This window comes from Eleginops maclovinus, chromosome 19, assembly GCF_036324505.1.
Source record: "Eleginops maclovinus isolate JMC-PN-2008 ecotype Puerto Natales chromosome 19, JC_Emac_rtc_rv5, whole genome shotgun sequence".
Classification (NCBI taxonomy): domain Eukaryota; kingdom Metazoa; phylum Chordata; class Actinopteri; order Perciformes; family Eleginopidae; genus Eleginops; species Eleginops maclovinus.
In genome coordinates, this window is record NC_086367.1 from 18,768,655 (window position 1) to 18,792,795 (window position 24,141).

General features: G+C 43.7%; 2 protein-coding genes across 3 annotated transcripts in view; both read right to left on the reverse strand.

Moving 5' to 3' along the window:
* Positions 1-8,809: 8,809 nt before the first annotated feature.
* On the reverse strand, positions 8,810-17,383 carry LOC134881582 (stAR-related lipid transfer protein 9-like). The gene is made up of 11 exons (XM_063909037.1): positions 16,002-17,383; positions 15,494-15,697; positions 15,171-15,354; positions 14,873-15,019; positions 14,682-14,781; positions 14,378-14,541; positions 14,163-14,227; positions 13,574-13,776; positions 12,180-12,259; positions 11,645-11,803; positions 8,810-10,934 (listed from the first exon to the last, which is right to left on the reverse strand). Exons 1-11 carry the CDS (start codon positions 17,381-17,383, stop codon positions 10,803-10,805), a joined length of 2,820 nt encoding a protein of 939 aa, XP_063765107.1. The 3' UTR covers positions 8,810-10,802.
* Positions 17,384-19,096: 1,713 nt separating this feature from the next.
* The window catches only part of stard9 (StAR-related lipid transfer (START) domain containing 9), a 31,090-nt gene continuing 26,045 nt past the window's right edge, over positions 19,097-24,141 (reverse strand). For both annotated transcript variants that reach the window (XM_063909036.1, XM_063909035.1), the window contains exons 20-22: positions 23,611-23,804; positions 22,965-23,445; positions 19,097-22,574 (exon numbers count right to left, since the gene is read on the reverse strand). In XM_063909036.1, the coding sequence (XP_063765106.1) occupies positions 19,097-22,574; positions 22,965-23,445; positions 23,611-23,804 (4,153 nt within the window). The remainder of the gene's footprint in view (positions 22,575-22,964; positions 23,446-23,610; positions 23,805-24,141) is intronic.

The following is a 24,141-nucleotide window of genomic DNA, read 5'->3' on the forward strand; positions in this document are numbered from 1 at the left end:
TCTTGGCTCTCTGTCCTCCTTTCCCTATCCCTCTCGTGTTCACTCCCTCACTCCCTCCCTCCCTCCCTCCCTCCTTCTTCTTCTTTCTTTCTTCCTCACTCTCTCCTCACTGCTGCTGTAATGATGCTGTGCCTCCACTCTCAGGCGGCACGGGGGCTCAGTCAGCCTTCGGTTTAGTTCAGACAGGTTTCTCCAGCCCCATCCATGCATACAATATAATTTTGATACGTCCACGTGCGAGCAAGACTCCCTCGCTCAGCCCAGCACTCCCACACAGACGTGACATCACTGAATGTGTGTATCTCCTGAGCCAATAATCCAACATAAAACTGTCCTCCTCTTAAGAGTGCGTCTACTTTTAGGTGTATGAAAGGAGCGGAGTAAATGACTGGATACTCAATATGTAATGTACGTGCTCTGCGAACATGCTGGGTGCATATTTCTGAGTTCACAAGCTGTAGATCAGCAGCGGGCGTCATTTACAGCCCCTCTCATCTCCTGCCTCTCTCACGACTTTCCTCCCTTCTTCTACCACTCTCTCTCTCTCTCTCTCTGACAGGAAACACTGATTGCATTACAGAAACATCAGTGCAGCAGCACTCTAACACAATATCACAAACACCCACACAGAAGCCTTCATCGCTTAAAGAGACAGAAAGAGACCAAAAGTGGTGTGAGCGCTGCCCGATAAACGTTCTGGATACAACCTTTAACATGTTGGCACACAGATGTTGGGGTGCAAATCAAACCCCAATACTTGAATCTGTCTTTACAGAATGTAATGTGTGTGCTGGCATCAAATCAGACAGTTCTTGAAGTAAATGCTTTTGAATATTTAATTCATAGTATTTATGACCAACATTTTTCAGCAATAGTCATTTATTGTAATTGCAATCTGTAATTTCTACCTCACATAAATCAGGCACACTTACATAAAGGCATAAACCATTTACAGCAGTAAAAAGGCTCTGCTCTCTGGGGGAGAACTTCCCCCTTCTCCTCTGAACAACTGAACACAGGAACAACTAGAGGGACACTTCGGGAGCGGAGACCTTCACCAAAGCCCCAACACAAACGGTCCTTCATAGGTCCCCAATATCCAAAGGCTGGAAGTCCTTCGTCATACTTTGATGTGTTTGTGAGCTTTAAATGAAAAGTGTTTAGGATTTTGTGACATCTAGCGTTACTAAACTAAATAACCCTGCTCACCCATTCCTTCACAAGAATGTGAAATGTAGCAAATTGTGGTTACGCTGTAAGACGATGTCTGGTATCCGGTTGTAGACAAGCAACCAGTACATGAGCCAATGGTTGTAAGCAATAAGCGACATTGGTGCTTGTGCCTGAACTGATGCAGTTCTCCCGAAAAAAAAGTTTTCATTATTGATAGAAGAGATGCCAAGTCCCAAGCGATTGATAGGAACAATGCATAATGAGAACACGGTGCTCCAGCGAGGGCATACACAGCTTTCATGTAAGTGGAAGACAACCTAATAAGAAACAAAGGTCAAGTACAACGGTGTCTTTGAGTATGCTTTAATCAAAAGATTCATTTGCTCTCCACAAAGGTCATTTTCTCTGCCCACAGTGGTCAATGCACTCAGGACCTGATGTATTAAAACATGCAGGAGAGCACACGAAAAATCAAATCAGAGGCTGTGACATCTTCAAGGACAACGATTTGGTCTTTATTTTCCTCATACTGTCTGTGCTGCAGCACCTCTGTTCACCCTCTGTCTGAAACCAGAGCCCAGTCTGCTCTGATTGGTTGGCTTGCTGGCTCTGTTGTGATTGGTCAACCACTTAGAGATGTCCCGCCCCTTAGCCTATCACATACTGTGTGTTGGAACGCTAGCCAATAGAAGCTCAAGTGGTACAAAGTGATGTCACTATGTTACTGAAGTAAACAAAGGAGTCCAATGGAGGCGTTTCATGAAGGGGGGGAGTGTGTCGGATTCATAAAACGTCTGTAAGGGTTTTAACGTTAGCTAAATTAGCTAAATCCAAAACAGGGTTTTTAAAGTTAATATTTACTGAAGTTAGGTATTAATAACACATTGTATTTTGGTGTCAGTATCATAACGCAGCTATCATATCCACACTAGTTCCAAAGATACCTAAAGATTCCCAGTGTTACCCATAATTCCCTTCTCCACAGAGCTGAACTCATGTTTCCCCACCTTGCCGCCGACCTCTCTTGTGTCTACGGCTTTACGGAAACAACTGGGGTGTGACTCTCTGTTTCTGTGACACGTCCTTCCGCCGCAGAGACGATGCTATTTTAAAACCCCAAGCAGTCGCCCCACAGGTGGAGGCCCTGCTTACTAGCTTAGCCGAGAAATGCCAGAGATCTGTGCTATGGGAGGCAGACAGGCAGGGCAGCTGTCCAAGTCGCTCAGACGATGGCCATTCTGGGAATGTGCAAGCGATCACAGTTACTTGTGGAGGGTCAGGGCTCAGCTGCTGGGGGTGTGTGACACCACGAGTAACATGTACACACACAACATACCTGCATAATGTAGCAGAGAGCTTTGGAGTAAACCAAGGGTCACCTGGAGTGTGCCTTTTTTATCAACTCTAAGGTCAGTGACACATTCAAGCAAATTCAAACCCCCTCCAGTTACACTAAATATAGCTCGCCGTCCTAAAAAGACACTGTCATTTCAGAAATGTGTCATAAATGCCTGAGAAAGGACACAGCCTGTTTACTATGCACACACTCACCTGCGAGGGCCTTGATGCGCGAGCGCTCAAACAGCCGAGCAGAGCTGTTGTCATTGTCTATATCCTCGTCGGTGATGTCAAAGCGGGTGTTGATGCGGCTGTACTGCTGCGAGATCTCCGCATTGTCAAAGTCTGTGGTGGAAGTCATGGCGGAGGCCAGCTTGGCAAGCGGGTGAGAAGGCGGCCGGCGGCGTCCTCAGGTGCTCGGGGGGGGGGGGGGGGGGGGGATGAGTGCAGAGGTCGAAGTGACAGGAGGGATCTGGAATACTGGAGGTAGTCTGAAACAGAGGGGAAAGACAGACAGTAAAGGTGTTGTTATGGTTTATTATGTTGAATAACTTGGGTTCACAAACACAAGACTGTAAGTGTGAAGGCTGAAGGGAGGAGATGGCATTTTAATCATTTCTAAAAGGTGACCTTTTTTCTGGAAAGATGTCAGGCACAATCTGCTATTGAGGGTTTTATGAAACGGCTGATTAGCCATCTAGGCTTTACAAATATTAATTAATGAGCGGCACACTGACTGCAGCTAACGACAACACATATTGATGTATGTCTGGTGTATTTCTTGATCTATCGTTAATCTTTTTGAGAATACAATAGTTATAATTGCACACATAAGGTGACATTTAATTGTAAGGTTTTGTCTGACCAACATCATGAGGTAGAGTATCAATCTTCACATTTGAGAGGATGGAAACTGGCTTTAAAGATGAATGGAGGATCAAATGAGTCGCTCTTTTGTTTCTGTTGATCAAGTAATTGCTTGTTCGGCCAATCCTTCCTCTAAATGTTCGGACACATGACCCACATGGCCGCATGAGGCCTTTAACTCTACACAGTGGTTTTTCCAGAGGATACTGTTGGGTCATTTATCAACCCCATTATGAAGGAGTTGTACTTTATCTGGCATTAGATTTGAATACATCTTTGTGATGTCAGATATGGTTCATGCCGATCATAGCCTTTAAATGTGCGCCTAAGCCTCTGTGCCCCTCACTATCTCCATTTTGTGTAACTGTGCTCAACTGTCACTGCAGTGTGTGTCCTCTTTGTGTGTGATGGTGGGTTGAAGGGTAGCAGCTCAGATAGCTCTCTATCTGTGTGCAGCATAGCTCTGTTATCATGGCACACAGGGGGAGGGGGGCAACCTCTCTGTACTGCAGAACATGACGAAAACGTCTTCTTTTGAATGATGCAGCTCACGTAGATTGAACGGCCAGTGAGTGTGTGTTTGTGCGTTTACGTTGGTGTTTCTTTTTCTGAGAATAAGCGCGGGATCCTAAATGAGGCGGGAACTACTACTTGTGTTGGACCTGTAGTGAAAAAAATAGAGAAAACATGGTGGTTCTCACATCAGATATTTAAGTGATGACATTAATACTATAAGTAGACTACCGCTCTGACTACTTAAAGCCTTTTGTCCAATCAGCCGCTAAAGAAAGTATGTCCTTATTATCGCATACTATTTTTCTTTCCCCCAAATTTGTGGGATTTTGATTTGACTGAGTATAATTGATCTGTATCTCATATCTGCACTCATGCACCCTGGTCTATCTGTCTGATTCACATGCAAAATGAAATAAAACTGTATAAATAACACCTTAAGTAGAAATAAGGCCAGTATTCTTCATTTATTCTACTTAATATTTATGATTTACAGTGGGAGAAAGCAATAGATATAGTATAGTGGAAGACAAATGAGCAGGACATGGAAATACTTGACTAAGGTATAAGGGACTTGAGATAAATGCCGTTAACTTCCATCCCTGCTGATATGGCTTCACTACAGAGGTGCGTTCAGAGAAGAGGCCTTCAGTGAAGAAGCACAATGATGGCAGCCTACAGGTCTCCCTCCTCCTGCTGCTCAGTATCAGTCCTGTGCAGAGGGCTCTTATCGGCCCGGGGACGCTCCACCCACCGTCGGGGATCCCCTTATCACCTCACACACAACCTGGACAGGACCACCGCACAACACACTCCAACTGCACAAGCCCTTTTTTACACAAAGCACTATCCAAACCCGTCAGCTGTTTACAAAAACCTTCCAGACCCTAATCATGTCAAAGGGCTGACTGCCTCCAAACACAATCCGTGGCAAATTAAGTGTGTGTGCTGGGATTGTACGCAGTGAGAGTTTACTAGGCAGCATTTAGAGCTGTATTAAAGGCAGGCCTCCTACTTTTAGATAGACCTCTGACAGAGAGTTCAGCGCCTGCCACAGGAAGTGTGTGTCTATCAATACTGAGCTGTCCTCTTGTGGTGTCCTTGAGGAAAACACAGAGCTGAGAGAAGGTCACCCTGTCAGCTAGGAGCTCATTTGATGCAGAATAAAAGTCCCAAAATAAGATTAAATCATTAGGCTATAATTAGACTGCTGAGTATGTGTAAAGGTATGCAAATGCGTACATGCAGATCTCTAAAGATGAAAGTACAGTCAGTACTGTAGCAGTTAGACGATTAATTAATGAGTTGATCAACCAAATTATTAACTGCAAAAATTGTGATATTTGTTCAAATAATTTCAATAAAAAATGCAAAACGTGACAATTTTCTACTTTTCTTTATCTATTAAACTGATGGTCTTTGAGTTTTGGATTGTTGGTGGACATAACAAGAAATGACATCTTTGAAATTCTGATTTTTCTGATGACTCACCACATTTTTAAGAATCGACTTCAGGTGCTTCCCTAATTAACTGACTGAATAATAAGTCAATAAAATGTCAAACATTGATAAAAAAAATCAGTAAAGAATATGAAATAATATAATAAGGAAGTAGAAAAAGAGGTAGTAAAGATGTTTTCTTGAAAAATGATTTGAATAATGAATTGATTATCAACGTTTTTGATTCATGACTTCATGTCTGAATTCCACAGAAAACATTACTAACACTTAAATCTTAAAATAACTCGTCGTTATCACTATGAGGTATTGGTGGATGTGGAACAAATAACAAAAGGTTATGTTATTATTGGCCTATAATAGAAATCAAAGGCCAATAGTAACGTGTGGCTGTTGCTATCACCTCGAGATGAAGGCCTGAGCACATGGTCCAGTATTTCCTCATTTTGGTGTTTGCACATTGTGAAATCATGAAGGAGAAGGGCTGGATCATTTCTTAAGAGTCTTATAAAAGTCAAAGGGAATAATAGAAATGTCAGCTGGAAGTTCTCCAGAGATATATTTATTTTCCGTGGATGGAGCCCTGCACATAAAGTTTGGAGAGAAACATAAAGGTGTGAATTAAATACATGACTAAAGGTTTTGGAGGGACAATAATAACATTTCTTGCTCCTGAGGTGTTAAATGAAACTTCTATTTCTATGCAATTCTGCATCTTGTGATTTTAATTGACTGTACCCATTCCCCTCTTTGGTTGATACTCAGAACCGACATTGTTAACCAAATAGGTGCACCGTTAACATCGAGTCAGCAACCGAGATGAATAATAACTGTGGAAACAATGCTCCCGGCTGTAAGTAACCTGTGTGCAGATGCATGCACTCACATTATCCGGCTGGGAGTGGGCACATTATACAGAGCAGGAGTGAGTCCGATAGAGAGGATGAAATAAGAGATGGGTGTGGTGGAGATGTGTGACCTACAGTGCGTGTGAAACTGTAAGCAGCAACCTGACTGGGGAGAGGAAGGCTTGTGGTTCAGGAGAGAGTAAATCTGAGACATAAACACAAAGTGGACAGAGATCAATATCAAAGAAGAGGAGGAGGAGGAGGGCGCATCAAAGTCTGCTGCCCCTTAAATTCTCCTATAATACCAATAACAACATCAAACCAACTACTCCTCACGTACTTTTACAGAACATGAGGAGACATGAGGGGAACTGAGCATAAAAACTCTGTTAGCATAATCCATACGTTGTGTACAGAAGCTGTGAGAGAAAAAGTTCCTTTGTTGTGGTCGATAATGTTTTGACTGAGGCAATACTAAGCCTGTTAATAAGGGAATCAATAGTAAACTATTCCTGTAGTGTGTTTACACAGAAACCAGCTCGTCCAGACAGGGCGACACACACTTGTCCTTTTAGGGGAGCGTCTCGTTTGCTCAGGGAACATTTGATTTATTTGTTATTTCATAAGCTACCACTCTGTTTCCGATCGACGAGGCAATTCGCTTTGTTAAGTGCTTTGAGAGGAGGAGCAGATTTGAAAATATGCTAAGTATGCGCTTAGCTATCAGTGATGAAATGTAAAAGTACTCATGTATGAAGTATATATTCCAGGTACCTGTACTTGAGTATTTTCTTGTTATGCTGCCAAACACTCCTGCTACATTCAAGGGGAAATGGTTTACTTTTAACTCAACATAACATTCCTTTGACAGCTTTAGTAAATAGCTCTCTCTCAGTTTAGATTTTACATAAAAAATGCAGAGCAACGATAATGTAAACTAAAGTATTCCAAAAGTATAAAAAAGCATTTAAAGAACTAAAAATAGCCCCACCACGACCAACTGGATAATGTGTATCAACGAGTATTTCACTTTTAATTAAGTGCAATTTCTGCGTAGGAGTTTATAAATAATGAAGTATTAAATTACATTACTGCCAAGTTTTTCCACCACTCTTTGGCATTAGAGATAACTTTTGGAGAACGACCTTCTCCACGAGCAGACATGCGCAGTGACGTCATTGTGCGTACTTTCAACGCCTGTCTGCTCAAAGCACTACAAGATAACAAACCGATAACTCTAAAGAAAATAGCTCAAGTGAAACCAAAGAAACGGGAGTATGTTTAAAACCAGGGCACATTTCTTAAAAACAATTAGTGTGAAAGCTTTTTGGAAACGACGTCCCTCTCAAACATGGCAGCCCGGTCCAACAGGTGGTTCGGAGGAAACTTTTATCTCCACTTTAAACAACGGGACAATAGAGCAGCCTAGAAGGAAGGAGATCCTTTCAGTGACCGCTAACAGAAACTATTTGGCCAAAGATCAATAACTTCATTTAACAGCAGCGCACTTACGGTTGCTTCTGGATGTTGTCCTGTCCGAATGTGTTTATGTTGAGTTTTCTTCCCTGCCAATAAAGCAATTATAATTCCATTGAAGCAGCGGGGGTCCTGGTCAGAGCGGGCGGAGATCTCCACAGCGCGAGGAGGTCCTGTACGGGGGACGAGGGAAAGGGGCTGTAGGCGCCGCGCGCTCCACGGTCATTCCCGAAAGCCAGAGACTGACCCACCCTGCCGGGTTAAAAATAAAGTGGGCGCATCCAGTACATGATCTGTGCGCGCAGGGGACGGACATTCCTGTCAAGAGCTGGTGACTGTAAATGGCAGAGACACTTGTGATCTCTTGTACAACCCCCCCCCCCCACCACCACCACCACCACCACCATGCATTGCACCCCGCCCCACCGGGATCTAATCGCACACACAACACCCACCGAGACCCTCTCAGAAATGTCACCTCCACTGCTGCCTCTGCGTGCCATTCACATGCAGAACACAGAGCAGAGGCCTGCACAGGCAAACAGAGCCTCACATTACAAAATATACCCATCCATATAGAGAGAGTGAAAACACCTGTCAGAGAGGAAAGTGAACCAACCAAAATAACTTTTAATTAAGTATTTTAATTTACTTTACAGCAATATTCCTCTACATTGAGAGGGAAAAACACTCTTTAGTGAACCTAAGACCAAAAAACGTATTGTTGTTTTAGAGTCTGGTGTTGAGGATTTACCGCTTGTACCATAACAAGTTCAATACATTTAAATGAATACATATTTTTCAAAAGCACAGCTAAAAGATAAATACTAAAAATATGCACATTTGACTGGCATGTGTGTTTTTTCTGCATTTCTATATTATTTAAACACTGCAAAGATTGGTAAGAAGAGTATGAATCTTAGTAAGCATGCGATGTCTGCTTTGGGTAATTGACAGTTTTCGATACTCTTCAGACACTTTAAATCAGCACAGCAAGACACAGAGGCTCAATACCCAGGCCTACTTACACTAATTGCAAATGATTAAATTAAGGGATTTAAGATTCTGATATACTGTTGACACTTAGGGGGAATTATTCACACAGAAAGATGGTTAAAAGAAGAGAAACACAACAATTCACTTTAAATATGTATTGTATTCGTACAAAACACTCATCTCATTAGCAACAGGAAGCAGGGTGTTTATAATAAAATACATTTACAACATAAAACATAAATAACAATGCTTTTTACAAAATGAAATGAGCACACAAACAAGAACATCAGTACAAAAAGTCGCCCCTCTGTTCCTTCACTGCGCGTCGTCAGTATTTGTGTCTTAGTCTTTGGTTGCCTCGGGAACATCTTTAGTCACAAACTGAGCGCTGCCAAGCCGCTCCTGATCCTTCACTACTGTAAATAATATGGCTTCATATCTGGGTACGGCTGACCCAGCTTTCACTGAGAACAGTGCTGCCTTTGATCAGCGTCTGCATAGCTTTTAACTCTGTACAAACACAAACACGTTTCTAACACGTAACGTTAATACATGCATGAAGAGTTTTGTGCAAGCACCATGCTCTGCTCATAAAAAAATAAAAACTCCATCACTATTATAAAACACATTCAACAGCATTTCTCAAGCAGAAGGCAAGAGGAACAAAAATAAATAGAACTCAGAAACAAAAGGCGTTTAAGCTCAGCTTCTACAGATTCAGGTACCATACTGCGTCCATATCTTAATGCAGCTTCTACAAAGAAAGTCAAGGAGGTTGGAGTCAGTTTTAGTCCTGGACTTTCTTATCTTTTCTCTGGAGTGTTCTTGCTGAAGGACACAGAATGAACCAGAGAGCTTTGGTATATTTCTCTAACTCACTTTTTAGGCACAAAACGGTTTTAGGACTATTTTCCCTGCAGTGAGTTTGGTCGAGCGGTTTCAAATGTGCAGTCAAACACTATAAATATAACGAATAAAGAGCAAGAAAAAGGTTCTACAGATTCCTTCAATACACCACCTGACTGCCCAACACATCTTAGGGACTGTAGGAACGTAATGGGGAGTTTTAAAAAGCAGATTTTTTCATTGGAACTTTTTTAATTTGGAGGCCTATATAAAATATCCAACAGTGACAAAACATTTCCCTGCTCTCCCAAAAAAGTCTGACCTCTTCTCCCCCCTTATAATACATCTGCCTTAACCCTTTTGCTGCAGAACAGATGAAGGACATTTCATGTTATTTCCTGCAATAGAACATTTTTTGAGTGGTTGAATATGCACTGCCTGAGGAAATAAATACAGATCTATGTGTCCTGTAACGATGCAGAGTTGAACAGCGTTTGCAACTATTTCCTTCATGTGTTTGGATGTGGTTTTCCTTCCGTTGACATTCATATATAGATATAAACTGACCTTCAAACTCTTCCCCTCGTAAGTACGTCTCAGTCTTCCACCTTTCATTTCATTGTCTTATCTGACAAATCCCCTTCATCATGTATCTATGCTGACACAAAGCATATAACACATTTAACAACAACAACCAAACTGGTTGCATTTGTCTATCTTATAGCGATAAATAGAAAGTAAACACTAGTGGAAACACAAATGCACAAATCAGTGTGACCTTAGATTATCTGTTGACCGACTCTTTAACTTCAATTTAAAGGTTGGCTAGCTTTGACCTCGTCTACGTCTAATAGACTCCATCTTGCAAACAGACATTAAGGGGGTTAAAAGGCTGATACATATCGGGTTTATAATAAGCCTTTTTCCTCGCATGAATGAAACTGAAGAGGTGTGTTAACTTTGTAGGATTGTAGCCTCTAAATCCAAACGCAGCACACTAAATGTGTCCTGCAGAGTCCTTTCTTTGGTCTGCTATTCTATCTGGTCGGATAGGAGAATGATTGTTACAAGCTTTTTATGTACATTACAAATACAAAAATACAGTTTCAATATTTTATAAAAATACCTTCATATAAAAAAAAAAAAGCTGCTTCAAATTTTGTAACCGGGGAATCAAAATAACAGTGCTCGTAGAGTTTACCCAAAAAAAAGTCAAGTAAATAAATCTCAGGTGCAAATGTAATAGGCAGACCAACTCCACGCTGGAGACGGTTTTAGTCTAAGTGCTCACTGCTGAGGCGTCTTCATGAGTCCTGTGGATTTAGCGAGGAAAACGTCCAGATCGGCGATGACAGCTGCATGTCTCCTGGCAACAGTGTTCAACAGCCGGGGAGGAAAGGATGGCGTCCCAAGGTCCACCTGGAGAACAAAATGATACGTCAAAGACACACTTCACTCTAATTAAGCCTGTATGGTTCTATTAAAGAGGCACTATTTTTCCCTTTCCCGTAGTGTGTTACAGTATATTAGACTCGTGACCTTTTTTAATTAGCAACTCACAAACTAGCAGCCTTTGAGGTTATGGACTGTTTGATGTGTATCACATTTTCATTGCCTAGGAGGTTAGGTTTTCGATTCGGTTTGTTTGTCAGCAGGATTACATAAAACAATTGGCCCGATTTTCATTAAACTTGGTGGAAAGATATAACATGGCCCAAGGAAGAACTCATTATATTTTGGAGCAGGAACATCTGTGACATTGTTTTTTGTTCGGGCAAATGTCCAGCCTGCAGAAGTGGAATTATCATGTGGGTTGAAGTGAGGTCTGATTTTATTCTCTTAGCTGGAGGCTGAGAGACAAATGCTCTTATATTTAAGCTGATTGCAATACAATACACCATGGATTGCAAGTTTGTTGATTAATAACTATTAATCTACCAGACAATAGCAATAGCAATTCCTTCCCAGCACTTCCATGCAAGTGATTTGAGACATTTACAAAGACTACATTCATCCATCTATGATCACGAAACCTCTAGGCTTTTACTTAAGAGTTAGAATTTGCAGGTTGCTAGTGAGCCCAACACACATATCAGCCTGCGGATTAGTTTATAGCAAGCATCTCTCACCTGTAGTAGATAGATCACCCTGGTGGCTTCCTGTCCATTACGTGTAATGGGCTGCAGGACCCAGCAGCTGGGCATCATCTCCCCTCGGACGGCGTCCACACTGGGACGAGGTAAAGACTCCTCAAACACGGACTGCATTGCCAGCACGCACAAGCCACCCTGAGGCAGAGAGCAGAAGAGAAAAATCATCAATAAAACAGGCAGCGCCGCCTTTTGATCAGCCAAGAGGCTCTGACACTGATAACCAGCAGCTGAGTCACCCAGTGCCTCAGGGGTATTGTTTTTTTTATGAGCATGAGTGCTGTCTAAATAGTATTTTCTACATTTTGTGGGCTGACAAACTCAATGCCACGCTATTTATCATGAATTGTATCCTGTGTTCCAGCCACACTAAAATGACACTAAGCAGAATGTTATCCCTTAAACTGAAGCGTGATTTTCTGAACAACTATGCTGCAAATACCCAGTGGATATTGAACAAAGGTGACCAGCAGTAATCATAGGGACGGCAGGTTTATTTTGCAGCTGTGCTTACCTGTTTGGATTCAGTGCTGATGCAGCAGAAGTCCCGCGGCTGACTGAGGTGACAGGAGGACGGATCTGTTAGAATATAAACTAAACAGACAACACAGAGAGAAGGTGTCAGGATGTGTGGAAAATAAAGATGAAAGATGAAAGAAAGATTCAACTTTATTGTCATTGCACAGAGTACAAGTACTAGGACAACGAAATGTGGTCTCTGCATTTGACCCATCCTAGTGTTAGGAGCAGTGGGCTGCCATTATGTACGGCGCCCGGGGAGCAGTGTAGGTAACCAGTGTCTTGCTCAGGGACACCAAGGCAATGGAATCAAACTTTATTGCTTAACAAGGTTAGAAAGTAAATTATTTCACAACTTTAGAGAAAACTCAAAATTCCGCTGATCTCTTATAATAAAATCTACGTCACTGTGTGGACACAAATACTACTTTTAATGAGAGCAGAGCAGATGACGTAGGAGAGCGCCGATGATGCTGCAGACGTATTTAATGCATCATCCTGCAGGTGTGAGAGCAGAGTTGGACATGCTATACAACACAGTATGAGTCAGTGATGAATGGGACTGCGCTGTGCTGAACTATTCATAGCTAATGCATGCAGACGCATCACTTGGAGCCAAATACGTTTGCAAGGTCCATAAACAGCTGGCACAAATATAAAATAGTTTAGCAGCAAAAACAAACGGGTAAATACTTTTTTTATATTTGTATTCTTGCAACGACACAAACTTATCTGCAAGGTAAACTCTTTCATCACAAGCTTCAGAGATTCTCACATTGCAAATAACTTCTTGAGTGTCTTATCTTACTGTTTAAGGTCTGCTGATTATATGAATCTACTCACAACATTATAAAATGCATCACCTCCCATTTGAGCAACCCTGTACTAACCAGGGGATGAGTGGTCAGATATATGACCCGAGAAGGTAGTAATAGTACAACTCCTTAGCAAGCGAAGGAACTGAGTCAACCAAGGGAGAAATATGCATATAAATCAGCAGAATGTACTTTAAAATTAAAAATGCTTAATTTAGAAAACTACTGCACATATCTATTATTTAATTAAATATTACTGATCAACTAATATCTACGCAGAGTTGTACTGTTGTAGATGGATGAGATGTTGCTGATTTTATAATTCAGATTTATAATCCCTTAAAATAACTATGTTTTTGTTCAATCTTAATTCAGTTACTATATTTGTCAAATAAATGTGGTGACGGTCCTGCAGAGCTGCAGAGGAGTAGACATTTATAGGGGCACAAAAACAACGAAGTACATATACTTTAAATGTGCACTAAAGTTTAGCTCTTGACTTAATTCACTTTGATACATTCCTCCCTCGGTCCTGTACCGTGTGTGCGTTTTGACTAAGCAGACATTAGCTCACCCAGCTGAGTGCTGTCATCTAGTGGCCGTGTCCACACAGATCGCACGGACTGATGGAACATGTGGCTCTTGGACAGCTGGCAGATTATCTTCCACAGACTGAGCAGGGGTCTGTCCAGCTCCCCCGCCCCCAGGAAACCGTGCACAGACGGGCTGGTGGAGGGCTTGTAGAAAGCCTGGACCCCTCGTTCTTCTCCCTGGTGCCTAAATAAACACAGATAAAATACATCTGACGATGAATGATGTTTGGGACTTGAGATCGTAAATAAGTCTATCTTGCAGCTGATTATTCTAGACAGAGAGACAGGCCTTGACTTATTTTCTTCTAAGGCATTCACTCTCCCCCCACCATCCACCACACATCCTCTGCAATGGCCTTCTTAACATGCACGTATAGCATAACAGAGCAGATTGATCATACCTAATTGTATATAATTCTTGTTTTATTTAACCTTCTTTAATTAAACCTCCTAACTTTCTTGTTTTGTTTCACTGCTCTGTATCAAATCTTGGCGTACTGTACATTCTGAATCTGACTCCATGGTAGATGACTTTTGGCTGAGTCTATCAAAGAGAATGACTGATCATACCTCCAGCCTGCTGTGGCCTTGCCCATTAGCAGGTTGCTCAAATCTCCAGAGGAAGCCAGTCGCACCTGTCACAGTTAACACATTAACAATTCAACCTGATGCAAACACCTGAGAGAGTAGATTAAAACAGGGGCAATCATTTTAAAGATAAGCAAATAACAGTGAAATGTAATAGCAGTACAACAAGAGGTCATTTAAACGTAGGTTGGTGTTACCTCAGCCAGAGCTCGACCGAGGAGACTGGATGTGATGTCTTGATAGGTTGTGGATATGGAAGAGGAGGAGCCAAAGGAGGCGGTGCGTTGACGTGTAGGTAGGGGGGATGGTGATGAAGTCATGAGGGGCTCAAACCCGCTGACAGGAGGCTCGAGACGAACATCTAGCAAAGACACGAGGAAGTCAATACAGAGAATGTACGGTGTCAAGTGTTGCACTAGTCACAGCGTGGGATCTGCAAAGTCTTTGGGAATCAATAGTGGAATAGTGAATTGGGTTTTATGATCATAGTCCAGTCCTTACCGTGTGCAGACAGCCAGGCTCTCTGTGCCTTTACACTCTGAGGACCACACACAGGAGGACGTGTCCTGACCTTCATCCCGTCATCCTGTACCACTGTGATCTGAAGGAAAACCTTCACATTTATCTGCTGCTCATTCAAAAGGAAAATGTCAACAAATACGTACATAACAGTCTGGGAATTTTGTACCAACCTGTCCCGTCAGGAGAGGCCTGTTGCCGGGCTGTAGCTGTGCAGTGTTGCCGCTGTTGTACCCTGACGTTGGTCCAGAGGAAAGGCTCAGGCTGGATCCTGTGCACAGGGTGCTGCTACTGATTCTGGTCCGATGCCTCGAGTCATCCTGCCACACACAGGGGAGATGGGAAAGTGAAATTAAATCAACCATATCTATTTATTTCCTGCCAGATTTATTGGCAAATGGATAGTTATTTGATTAACATTATTCTTCCTGCCACTACTTGTTATGACACTGTTAAAACACAAATACTGACCTTGACTTCCTGAGAAACAGCCTGCTGCTGGAGCCTCCTCTTCTCCTGCTCTGTCCTTTCTCTCAGTCGTTCTCTCGCCTTCGCAATCTCTGTCCTGGCTTCCTCTCGGGCTCGGCCGTAGTCACGCAGCAGCTGCTCGATATCAGATGGACACTGGCCATCTCCTTTTGGACGCTCTGGTATTCTGTCATTTAGATAATGTGAGATTTCAGTGCACTTAGAAGCAATAACACATATTTCAGTTATGTTTCCACACTTTTTTGACATGGTATGACTGGTAAGAGCATTTTGTTTTCATCCTATTGGAAAAAACAATGTCTTACCTGGAGCTATCTATAACTTCTTGGCCGAGCTGTTGCAGGTACTCTCTACGCTGACTGGGCATGGCTGCAGACACCTTGGAGGAGGAGGCAGCATCTGGTGGGGAGGAGCGTGGATGTTTGCTGGGACTCAGACTGCGAGCTCTGCGGGAAGTCTGGAGACGTTCCTCCCTGTCCTGCCTCAAACCCTCAATACTCCTGCGGTGTCTGAGAGGAGAGAGTTAAAAAAACATTATTATAGAACATTTTTCTGAAGCTTTTTCCAAAATGTGGAATATATTTATGTCACTTTAAGGACTAAAATGTCATGCTGATTCTGAGACATGAGACATATTATGTTACATTTTAAAAAAGTGGTTGTGGAAATAACTATGATATCTTTTTAAGAGCTTTTAAAAAGGCAACTCGAGCAGCGTAATGGCACCACTATTGGCATTTGTAAACTAAACCTAGCTCTTTTAAGTTTAAGACAAATACATTATATTAAAAACAAGTGTACTTGGGTCCTTACCGATCATACAGCTGCTGTTTGGAGGTTGCAGAGGCCGGTGTCTCCTGCTCTCCTCTGCTCCTCGGGGAGAGCATCTTTAACATGGTGTCCGTCTCTCCGAGGCCGTAGTGCAGCTTCGCCTCCGTCAGCTCCACAGTCAGCGGGGTCTGGTTCATGTTGAGGCTGACGGTCGCCATCACCTGCTCCCTCTCCTGCCTCAGCCTCTCTATCTCTCTCGTCCTTCTGTCGCTTTGCGCCGTGGACTCTTCATTTGAGCCGTAGCTCTCCATCTCGCCCCACTCACCGCAGTTTCTGCTCCTTTCATGCTCTTTGGTAGGAAATGTGGCAGGTTTGTTGGGTTGTTTGGATTGAAGGTTGATCCCGGACCAGTTGGTGAACTTGTTGTGCATGGGCAGGTCCTCTGGGGCTATCTGGAGGTGATGAGGCACGGACAGATTCATGACGGGTTTGATGTTTACTAGGATGTCAGTGTTGCACTCGCTCGGTGCCAGTGACAACACATCATCCTGAAGTTCAACAGTCCTGTTTCTGACCTGCGATAGGTTGTAGGAATCAACACAAAAATCCAAAGAGTCGACCACAGCTCTGGATGTTTTTCCATGTGTGGCTTTAGCTTGTTTGTGCACATCAGTGGGTCTTAATATGGGAGAGATGTTGTTCTGCATTGCTGAGTCTTTTGTTAATGAAGAAGTCCTTGACTGCTGAGATCTCATCTGCCATTTGGAGTCTTCAACGGAAACATCTCTCCTGTCAGTGTCTGTATATCTACCCTGTGATGAAATGCCACTTAAATCTGAGCCTTTAGGGCTTAAGCAGCTCATTTCACTCACCTTCTCAAGTGATACACATTCTGATGTGAAGGAGGAAACGTCGCAATCCTGTCTGCGCATTTGATCGTCCTCTGAAACAGTTGTGCAAGCTGATTGTTTGCTAGAAGACACACTGAGGTCTTTCTCAGAACTAGGGGGTTTATTGAGTGTTGATTGCTTTCCCTTCGGCTTCAAATGTAATCTTGTTCCCACAGTGCGAATGGGGGATGATGCCCGGTCTGTGTATGTTGCTTGTTTCCTTAAAGAAAGCAGAGGGTCATTTCTCAAAGAGGGGCTGTGATTTCCTGGGCAGCCATTTTTCGATGATCTGTTTGAGACTTCAGATATTGCAGCACTTCTGTGGCAGAGTGCCTCGGGCGTGTTCTGCTTTGAGCCCGTAGAAGAAGCAGATCTTAAACGTCTTTGAGTTTCCCCCACAGACTTAAAAGGAGCCGTTTTCTGAGGGACGTTCTGTGAGTGTGAGGCAGACCTTTGTGCTGCAGCGGAGGTGTTAAAGCTCAGGTCAGGCAGGCTCTGCATCTTTTCATCTGTTCTCTTCATCACACAGTGCATATTTCTGTCTTGGGAAACACTGAAAACCTCAGAACCAATCACTTTGACAATGACATTGACTTCATGAGATTTGGACCTTTCACTTGGCGTTTGATGAGCAGCGATTTCCCTCTCCGCTGCTGCTGAACACTTCTCTGTTTGGATCCCAACATCACGGCTGTTTGAGTGGAGCAGTCTCTCTGTGTGCGGTCATTAGACTCGCTGTTGGTGAGGCTGATATTTGACGTGTTAACACTTCTCCGCAGACTGGACTTGAGGGCTTCCCCTGTTCTCAGTCCCTGGACGTCGCCCAGCAGGTCGGAGGTGCTGTCGATCAGCTTTGAGAGGTGAACCGACATGCTTTCCATGCTGGCCCACGTTGGAGATTCTTTAATGTCTTTGGTGTTTGCAGGTACGTCAGTGTAACTCCTTTTGTGACGCTCTCTTCTCTTTGGAGCACTATTTACCGTCTGAAGGCCATGCATGGTTTGAGTGCTGTGCTCACATGTTCTTCTTCTTCTTTGGGCGTGTGTTTTGCTTGTCTGGGACTCTTGCTCAGACGAGTACACAAACAGAACTTGATCCACCTGAGTGGAGTTGTTACCAAAACCATTTGGAACGTCGTTACTTGAAGAACTGCCGGTCACCGTGAGATTGGCTAGATGATTGTGAATATCAGCGGAGGCTTGTTGACGGGGCTGAGATGTTTTGTTGTCCTGTTCCTTGTAATCCTCTATACTGCTAAGCGTACTGGAGAGCCCCTTGTTGGTGGCATAAGTGCTCAGGTGGGAATAGAAAGGGGAGTTCTGCCCGTTCAATCCATTGTCCACGCTGCAGCATCGTGTTATTTGTTTCTCAGCGCTGTTTAAGAGTGGAGATTTACAGGACAGGTCGGCGGCACTTCCGAAAGATGGGTTCTTATAACAGTGTTGGTCCGAGTCATCGCCTTGCCACTGGTGGACAAAAGGGTTGATGTCGCTGGAGGCAAAATGCATAGAGGAGTCCTGCTGTGGTTCACTTTGCTTTGGGATGATGTTTTCTGCATTATCCTCTGGAACATCGCTTGAGGGGGTAAAGAGTGTCTTTTTTGGATGTAATTCCTACTCGCTTTTACTTCACTTTGAGTTCCAGCAGAACAAGACATTTGTAATTTGCTTGCTGACACAGTAGTAGAAAAATCTGCATCTTTACTACCCTGATTGACCTCCTGTTTGCCATTACCAAGCTTTACCCATTTGGAGGAGAGCCGGCTGTGATGTTCTCTGGAGGACTTATCATCCTCCTCATCCCCATCTGACGATTTAGTAGAGGACTCAGAGGAAGAGGTGGGATAAGTCTGGATCTTGGTCTTTCTGAACCTCTTAGATTTGGCCTTTTTAGACATAAGATCTGAATGATCTTGTTCATCACCACGTTTGTTTGGCTCTACCTGTGTAGACATCACAGATCCATAACAGCTTGTACTTCTGATGGCAACTCTCTGTAGTTGTTGTTGTGGCTGCATAGAAACAGAAGTTCTTGCTTCATATTTGGAATCTGCAAAGATCTCTTTGTCATCTTTGCTCAGTTGATTTGTTAACTTTTGGCATCTGTTGTTGTAATTCATGTTGACCACACAAGTCTGAGACAAGTTATTTGAAGTCTGTGGACAGCTGATCTCATCCTCTGCTGTTACATGAGTTTTGACCGCTGTAGGGTTGACCGTTTCCCCATTTCCATCCACAGCCAACCCTTTCACACAGAAAGGATCATCAGTGGATGCGTTCTGGCTGCAGCAGTGTCCATCAGGTTTGACTTGAAGACTTCACCATTACATAAAATCTTGGCTCCAGATGAGTCTTGCAAGTGTTGTTGAACTGTTCTTGGCGAGTTCTGTTTGTGCAAACAACTGTGTTTGTCTTCAACAGTGGAAAAGGCTCCCATACCGACCTCATTTACAGAATAACAGCTCCGAGTGTCCTCTTTATTCAAGCATGAAACACTGATGAGAGGATTAAGTTGGGATGGTACATTTTGTTGACCGGAATCCTTAATTTCTTGACACAACGCATCTTTTTCCACAGTGTTTCCTTGAGAGTTAATAGAGGAATTACTCATTGAGGAGGAATGAATTGGCTGCAAGGCAGGGTTGAAAGAGTGCTCAGACCCTCCATGGCCGTTCATTGCCAGACTTGATTGCATGTTGTCATTTGAAGAGGACTTTTGGAAAACATAAGGATCCCTGGCTGGCCTGTTTGATGTCATCTCAGATGAATTATGAGCATGGTCGATTTTCTGTGTTCCTTCAGTAGATTTGAGCCTGTTGCTCTCATGGCTCATCCTCAATTCAGCTGGCAGGTCTGATGCAAGCTGTCCAATTTTGTCCATCGTGTTTTCACTAACCATCCTCTCAAGGGAAAGGCATTCGTTAAGGATTGCTGCTCCTTTCACCTCATCACTCACCTCGTTTCTACCCTCTATTGTTATCCATTTATCTTCAGTATTACAGCCAACATGACAAGCAGTGAAGGCCTTTATGTTTTGACCCCTACTCTTCCCGCCATCATCGCTGCCCATCAATGACAATCTCCTGTGCTCTTTGACCACTTCTGAGATTCTCAGGTCAATGGCGCTACAAATAGCCTCTGACTTGCATATGTGTTTTGTACTTTCTTGATGTTTCCTGGGGTCATCAATTTGTGATTCCCCACCTTTGGTTTTTGCATCTACTCCCTTTATTGTTACATCTTTCTTTTCAACTACTTCCCTCTCCCCTGCTGAGCTACCTCTCTGTGGACTCTTGTCACGACGTTCAGAGTCGTCAAAGATCCGTCCAAGTTTCCCACTCATGGGTGTACAAACTGGCGGTGCTTCTGAAGCCATTGTGTCTGGTATTAAGCTGCCATCAGTACAAACAGAATCAAATCCGGGGCTGTCAGCTTCCGCGGCAGATTGTTCCTCTTTGGAGTCGCTAGTGTTATCATTGTCAGCAGGCCAAAAATCATCCGGGCTGCCAACTGGAGCGGAGCAGAAAGTGACCAGCTCTCCGCCGTCACTCCGTTTTGGAATTTTCAGGCTGCCGATGAAAGCCTCCTGTTGGTCTTTGTTCCTCTTCCTGGAATTTTTACAAGCAGATTTAACAAGTTCCTGCTGTAGTGAAATGTGCTGCTCGGTGACTTTGGTTCCAGCCTGGTCCAACATTGTGTCTGTCGTAAAAGACACGTATTTGGTGTTCCCAAACTCATATTGCTGAACATTTTTTAGCTTTTCTGCATCTAAACTGCATAGTACCTTATCCTCCATGGATGGTTTGAAGGCAGGTGCAGCATTAGACATATTGCTCAATATATCTGCTTGGTTAGTAGGACCACCTGATTCAGGGTCGGAGGACATTGAAGAATTAGCGGCCACCCTCTCAGGGCCATCTGTAAATACCTTATTTACTTGTGATGCTTGTTCTTTGGTGTACTGGATCTCAGAGAGGGACACACAAGTGGTTTGGTTTAAGGGTAATAAGGTGGCTGGACTTTTGATGCAGCTATAGCCTACAGTATCTATGACTGACTTTGCTATTTTTGCCATTCCTTCCTCTGATAGCGCCTTACAACCTCCTAGTGCTTCATTTGGATTTGTTAGTATCCAAGACTCTTGGAAATCCAATGTTTCTGATGTGCCATTAGCAACGTGAAGACCATGTTTCTGCACGGTTACATTAACACCCTCAGTGCTGGTGGATGCTGAGCTACAGCTTCTTGATCCGCTCTGGTTTAAGCTGGTTGGACTGGTACTGGTGCTGCTGCTCTCTTCACCTCTGAATATCATTTTACTTTGGAAAGGAAGAGAATCTTGATTAATCATGGGACTGTCTGCTGCCTCAGTGGAGGACCAGGCATCAGTGAGTGCCAGCATGTCTTCTGGCTCCCTCAGACTGCAGCTGCTCAGGGAGCGTGGGCTAATGGTGGAAGTGGTCTGCATGTTCCCAAAGTCCTCAATCAATTTGTGTACAGTGTCTCTACCTCTGGAATCTGCTACTAATGGGCTGAGGGCAGAAGGCTTTCCCGTTGCTCCTAGTCTTGATTTTGGAGAGCCTTCCTGGCTCCAATATGTCTCTGCCTGAGGTTTCTGATGGCTGTCTGTCTCCAAACTGATTCCTGCAATTTTATCTAGCCTCATGGATGAAAAGGATGAATCTGTCACAAATGAATACGTTGGCACCACTGTTTGGCAACGCGTTTCCGCTGTTTTGTATTTCCCACTGCTTTCCACAGCTAATGAGTCTCTAGACATCTGACTGTCTTCACTCTCTGGTTCACTCTGGGCTGCTTCCTCGTGTCTCAGCTGCTCTGTGAGGGCCGTCACATAAGCAGAGGACAGCGAATCGAGAGAGAAAATGCTCTCACAGTCTGACGTTACCTCATACCTGTCTTCTTGCTCTTCTTCCCATTGCATCAGTCCCTGCTGTGTCTCCACCCATCTGCTGGTTTTGCTCGTCAAAGCCTCAGTGCTATGCCACCGCCTCTTCTTTACGTCTTCAAACTGAGTCTTTTGGTCGAGTTCCTCGCATGAGACAGCTGTTTTAACAGCACAATGTCTTTGGGTCTTCTTCGCATCTTTAAGGCTTCTGTCTCTTCTTTGTCTCCAGTGAAATTTGCTCGCTATCCTCCCCAGACGTTTATGGCCTGGTGCTCCGTTCACACCTGATGTTGGTTTTCTGAAAACTTTGGAGAGAGCCGTTTTTAACCTGGGCCCCACAGAGTGAGAGAAAGTTTTCCTGATGGTGTCTAGCCCGCTGTTACCGGCATGGGGCTGAGTTACAGTATTGATGCACGGGACAGTCTGACAGCTGATTTTGCGTGTTTTGGGTTCTTGTAAATTTTCTTTGCTGACGGGCTGCACTGTAGTTCCAAGTGGAGACTTAAGAGAAAGCGTCGAGTTCTGGTCCGATCTGTTCTTAAAGGTCAGGTCTCTGTTTGGCAGCAGAGGTTTTCTTTCTGGTCGTTCCCGGCAGCGCTGAGCTTGAGGCTTGACTTTGGGTGTGAGCGTGAGGTTTTCAGAGGAGCCTGCTCTACTCCGGCAGGCTTGACTTTGTACTGAGAAGAGTTTACCAGAACAACTCTGGGATCTTTCCCGGGGAAGGCACTCATCAGAAACCCACTCCTTGTGGCTACTGGAGTCAGAGGTTGTGAAGGGATTTGACGTCAGTTCTGTGGATCTGTTTCTCTTGAGGAAGTGTCTGTCAAGGAAAGAGAGATGTATTTTTAAAACCCTTTTTTTCGTTTTAACATTCAGATATTTAGGGCCGAATAATGAATTGTAATTTTATGACAGTTGGAATAGGGTAATATCCGAATCGCAGGAGGCACAACATAACAATATTCTATACGGCAAAATGTCAGAATGTAACTCTACAGATTTAAGTAAAAAGTCAATACCAAAAATAAAAAAACATATCATACCAAGATCATTTAAATACTTTTATAATATAAATGTATTTCTGTCAAATTGTTCAACTCAACAAAAGTCAAAACGCAATTGTTTTCTGGATTTCTTTTCTATAGCCAACATTAGTTGAGCAAAAACGTCTGCATGTTTCCATCCATGCAATTGTCTTTTATGCGTTTACCTGAAGATAGGCGTGTTCTGTGGGTAAAGCCGGGACAGAAGATCTGCTGAGAATGAGTGTCTACGAGAGACAAACTGTCTTTCCATGAGCTTTGTGGGAGACCCCAACTCAGGAGACTCTGGGCTCTCAGGTCCTGGAGGCAGAGAATTTTCCAGCCGCTGCAATTCCCTCTTAGCTTCCAACATATGGCGCTTGCGTGCGATTCTCTCCAGTTGGTAGTGTAACTTTTTCCTTCGGATTCGGCTTTCGGAGCGGCAGAGGGCGTGATGTTTCAGCAGCTCCTCCTGCACAGACTTCTTCCTTGCCCTTACCACACGGGAAAGGCGATATTCTTTCTGCCCTTCCTGATACTGAGACGCCTGACTTGCCACTCGCTCCAGGAGGGGTGAAGGGATAAGATCGGCCTGGATCCCAGACTCTTGGGTGACTCTCTGCTCCACAGTTGTTAGTCGCTGCTTCTCCTGTAAAATCCACTGCTGGACTGTTGGGTAAAGATCAACAGAAAGAAGTCATAAGTGATGAAAGTTTTAAACCTGCACAAAAAATATCCACCAAAACTATCCAGTGGCTTTAAAACTATCTAGAACTTCGAAAATCTCCCAGGTTTCTGAGTGATAGATAACTTTTTGAGTGTGTGTAGACTTACTCTCAGTGTGCTGCTGTCGGAGGAGGGCCTGCTCCCTCTCCAGCTCTCTCTCAGCCCGTCTTTGTTCAGCCTGAATCTCCTGACGCAAGCTCTCCACGTAGCACTGTTGCTCCTGCACACGCTGCCTGGCAGCAGGCTCCTCACTGGGGGAGAGACAGGCACCCTGCTGGCCTTGAGGATTCACTTCTTCGGCACTATAAAACAGACACATAGATCCAGGTGAGAATATAAAATGAGAACCTGATAGTCGAAAAATTGTAAAATAAATCATTTCACCTCGCCTTGGTACAATTTCATGTCTAGAGTTATAGAAATATTTAGGTGGTGGCAGGTTTAAAGTAAAAGCTACTGTTGTTGGTTTCCAGGTCAGGGTCTTAGCAGTTACCAAGCAACAACTGACTCGTACTGTAAACAGCTAACTGGGGTTCTTCACGATGGTGGTGGCTAATGGCAACACCTGCCATACTACCAACTGAACTGAATAGGTTTGAAGCATTGCCCTATTTCTGAAGCGTGAGCATTTCAAACCAC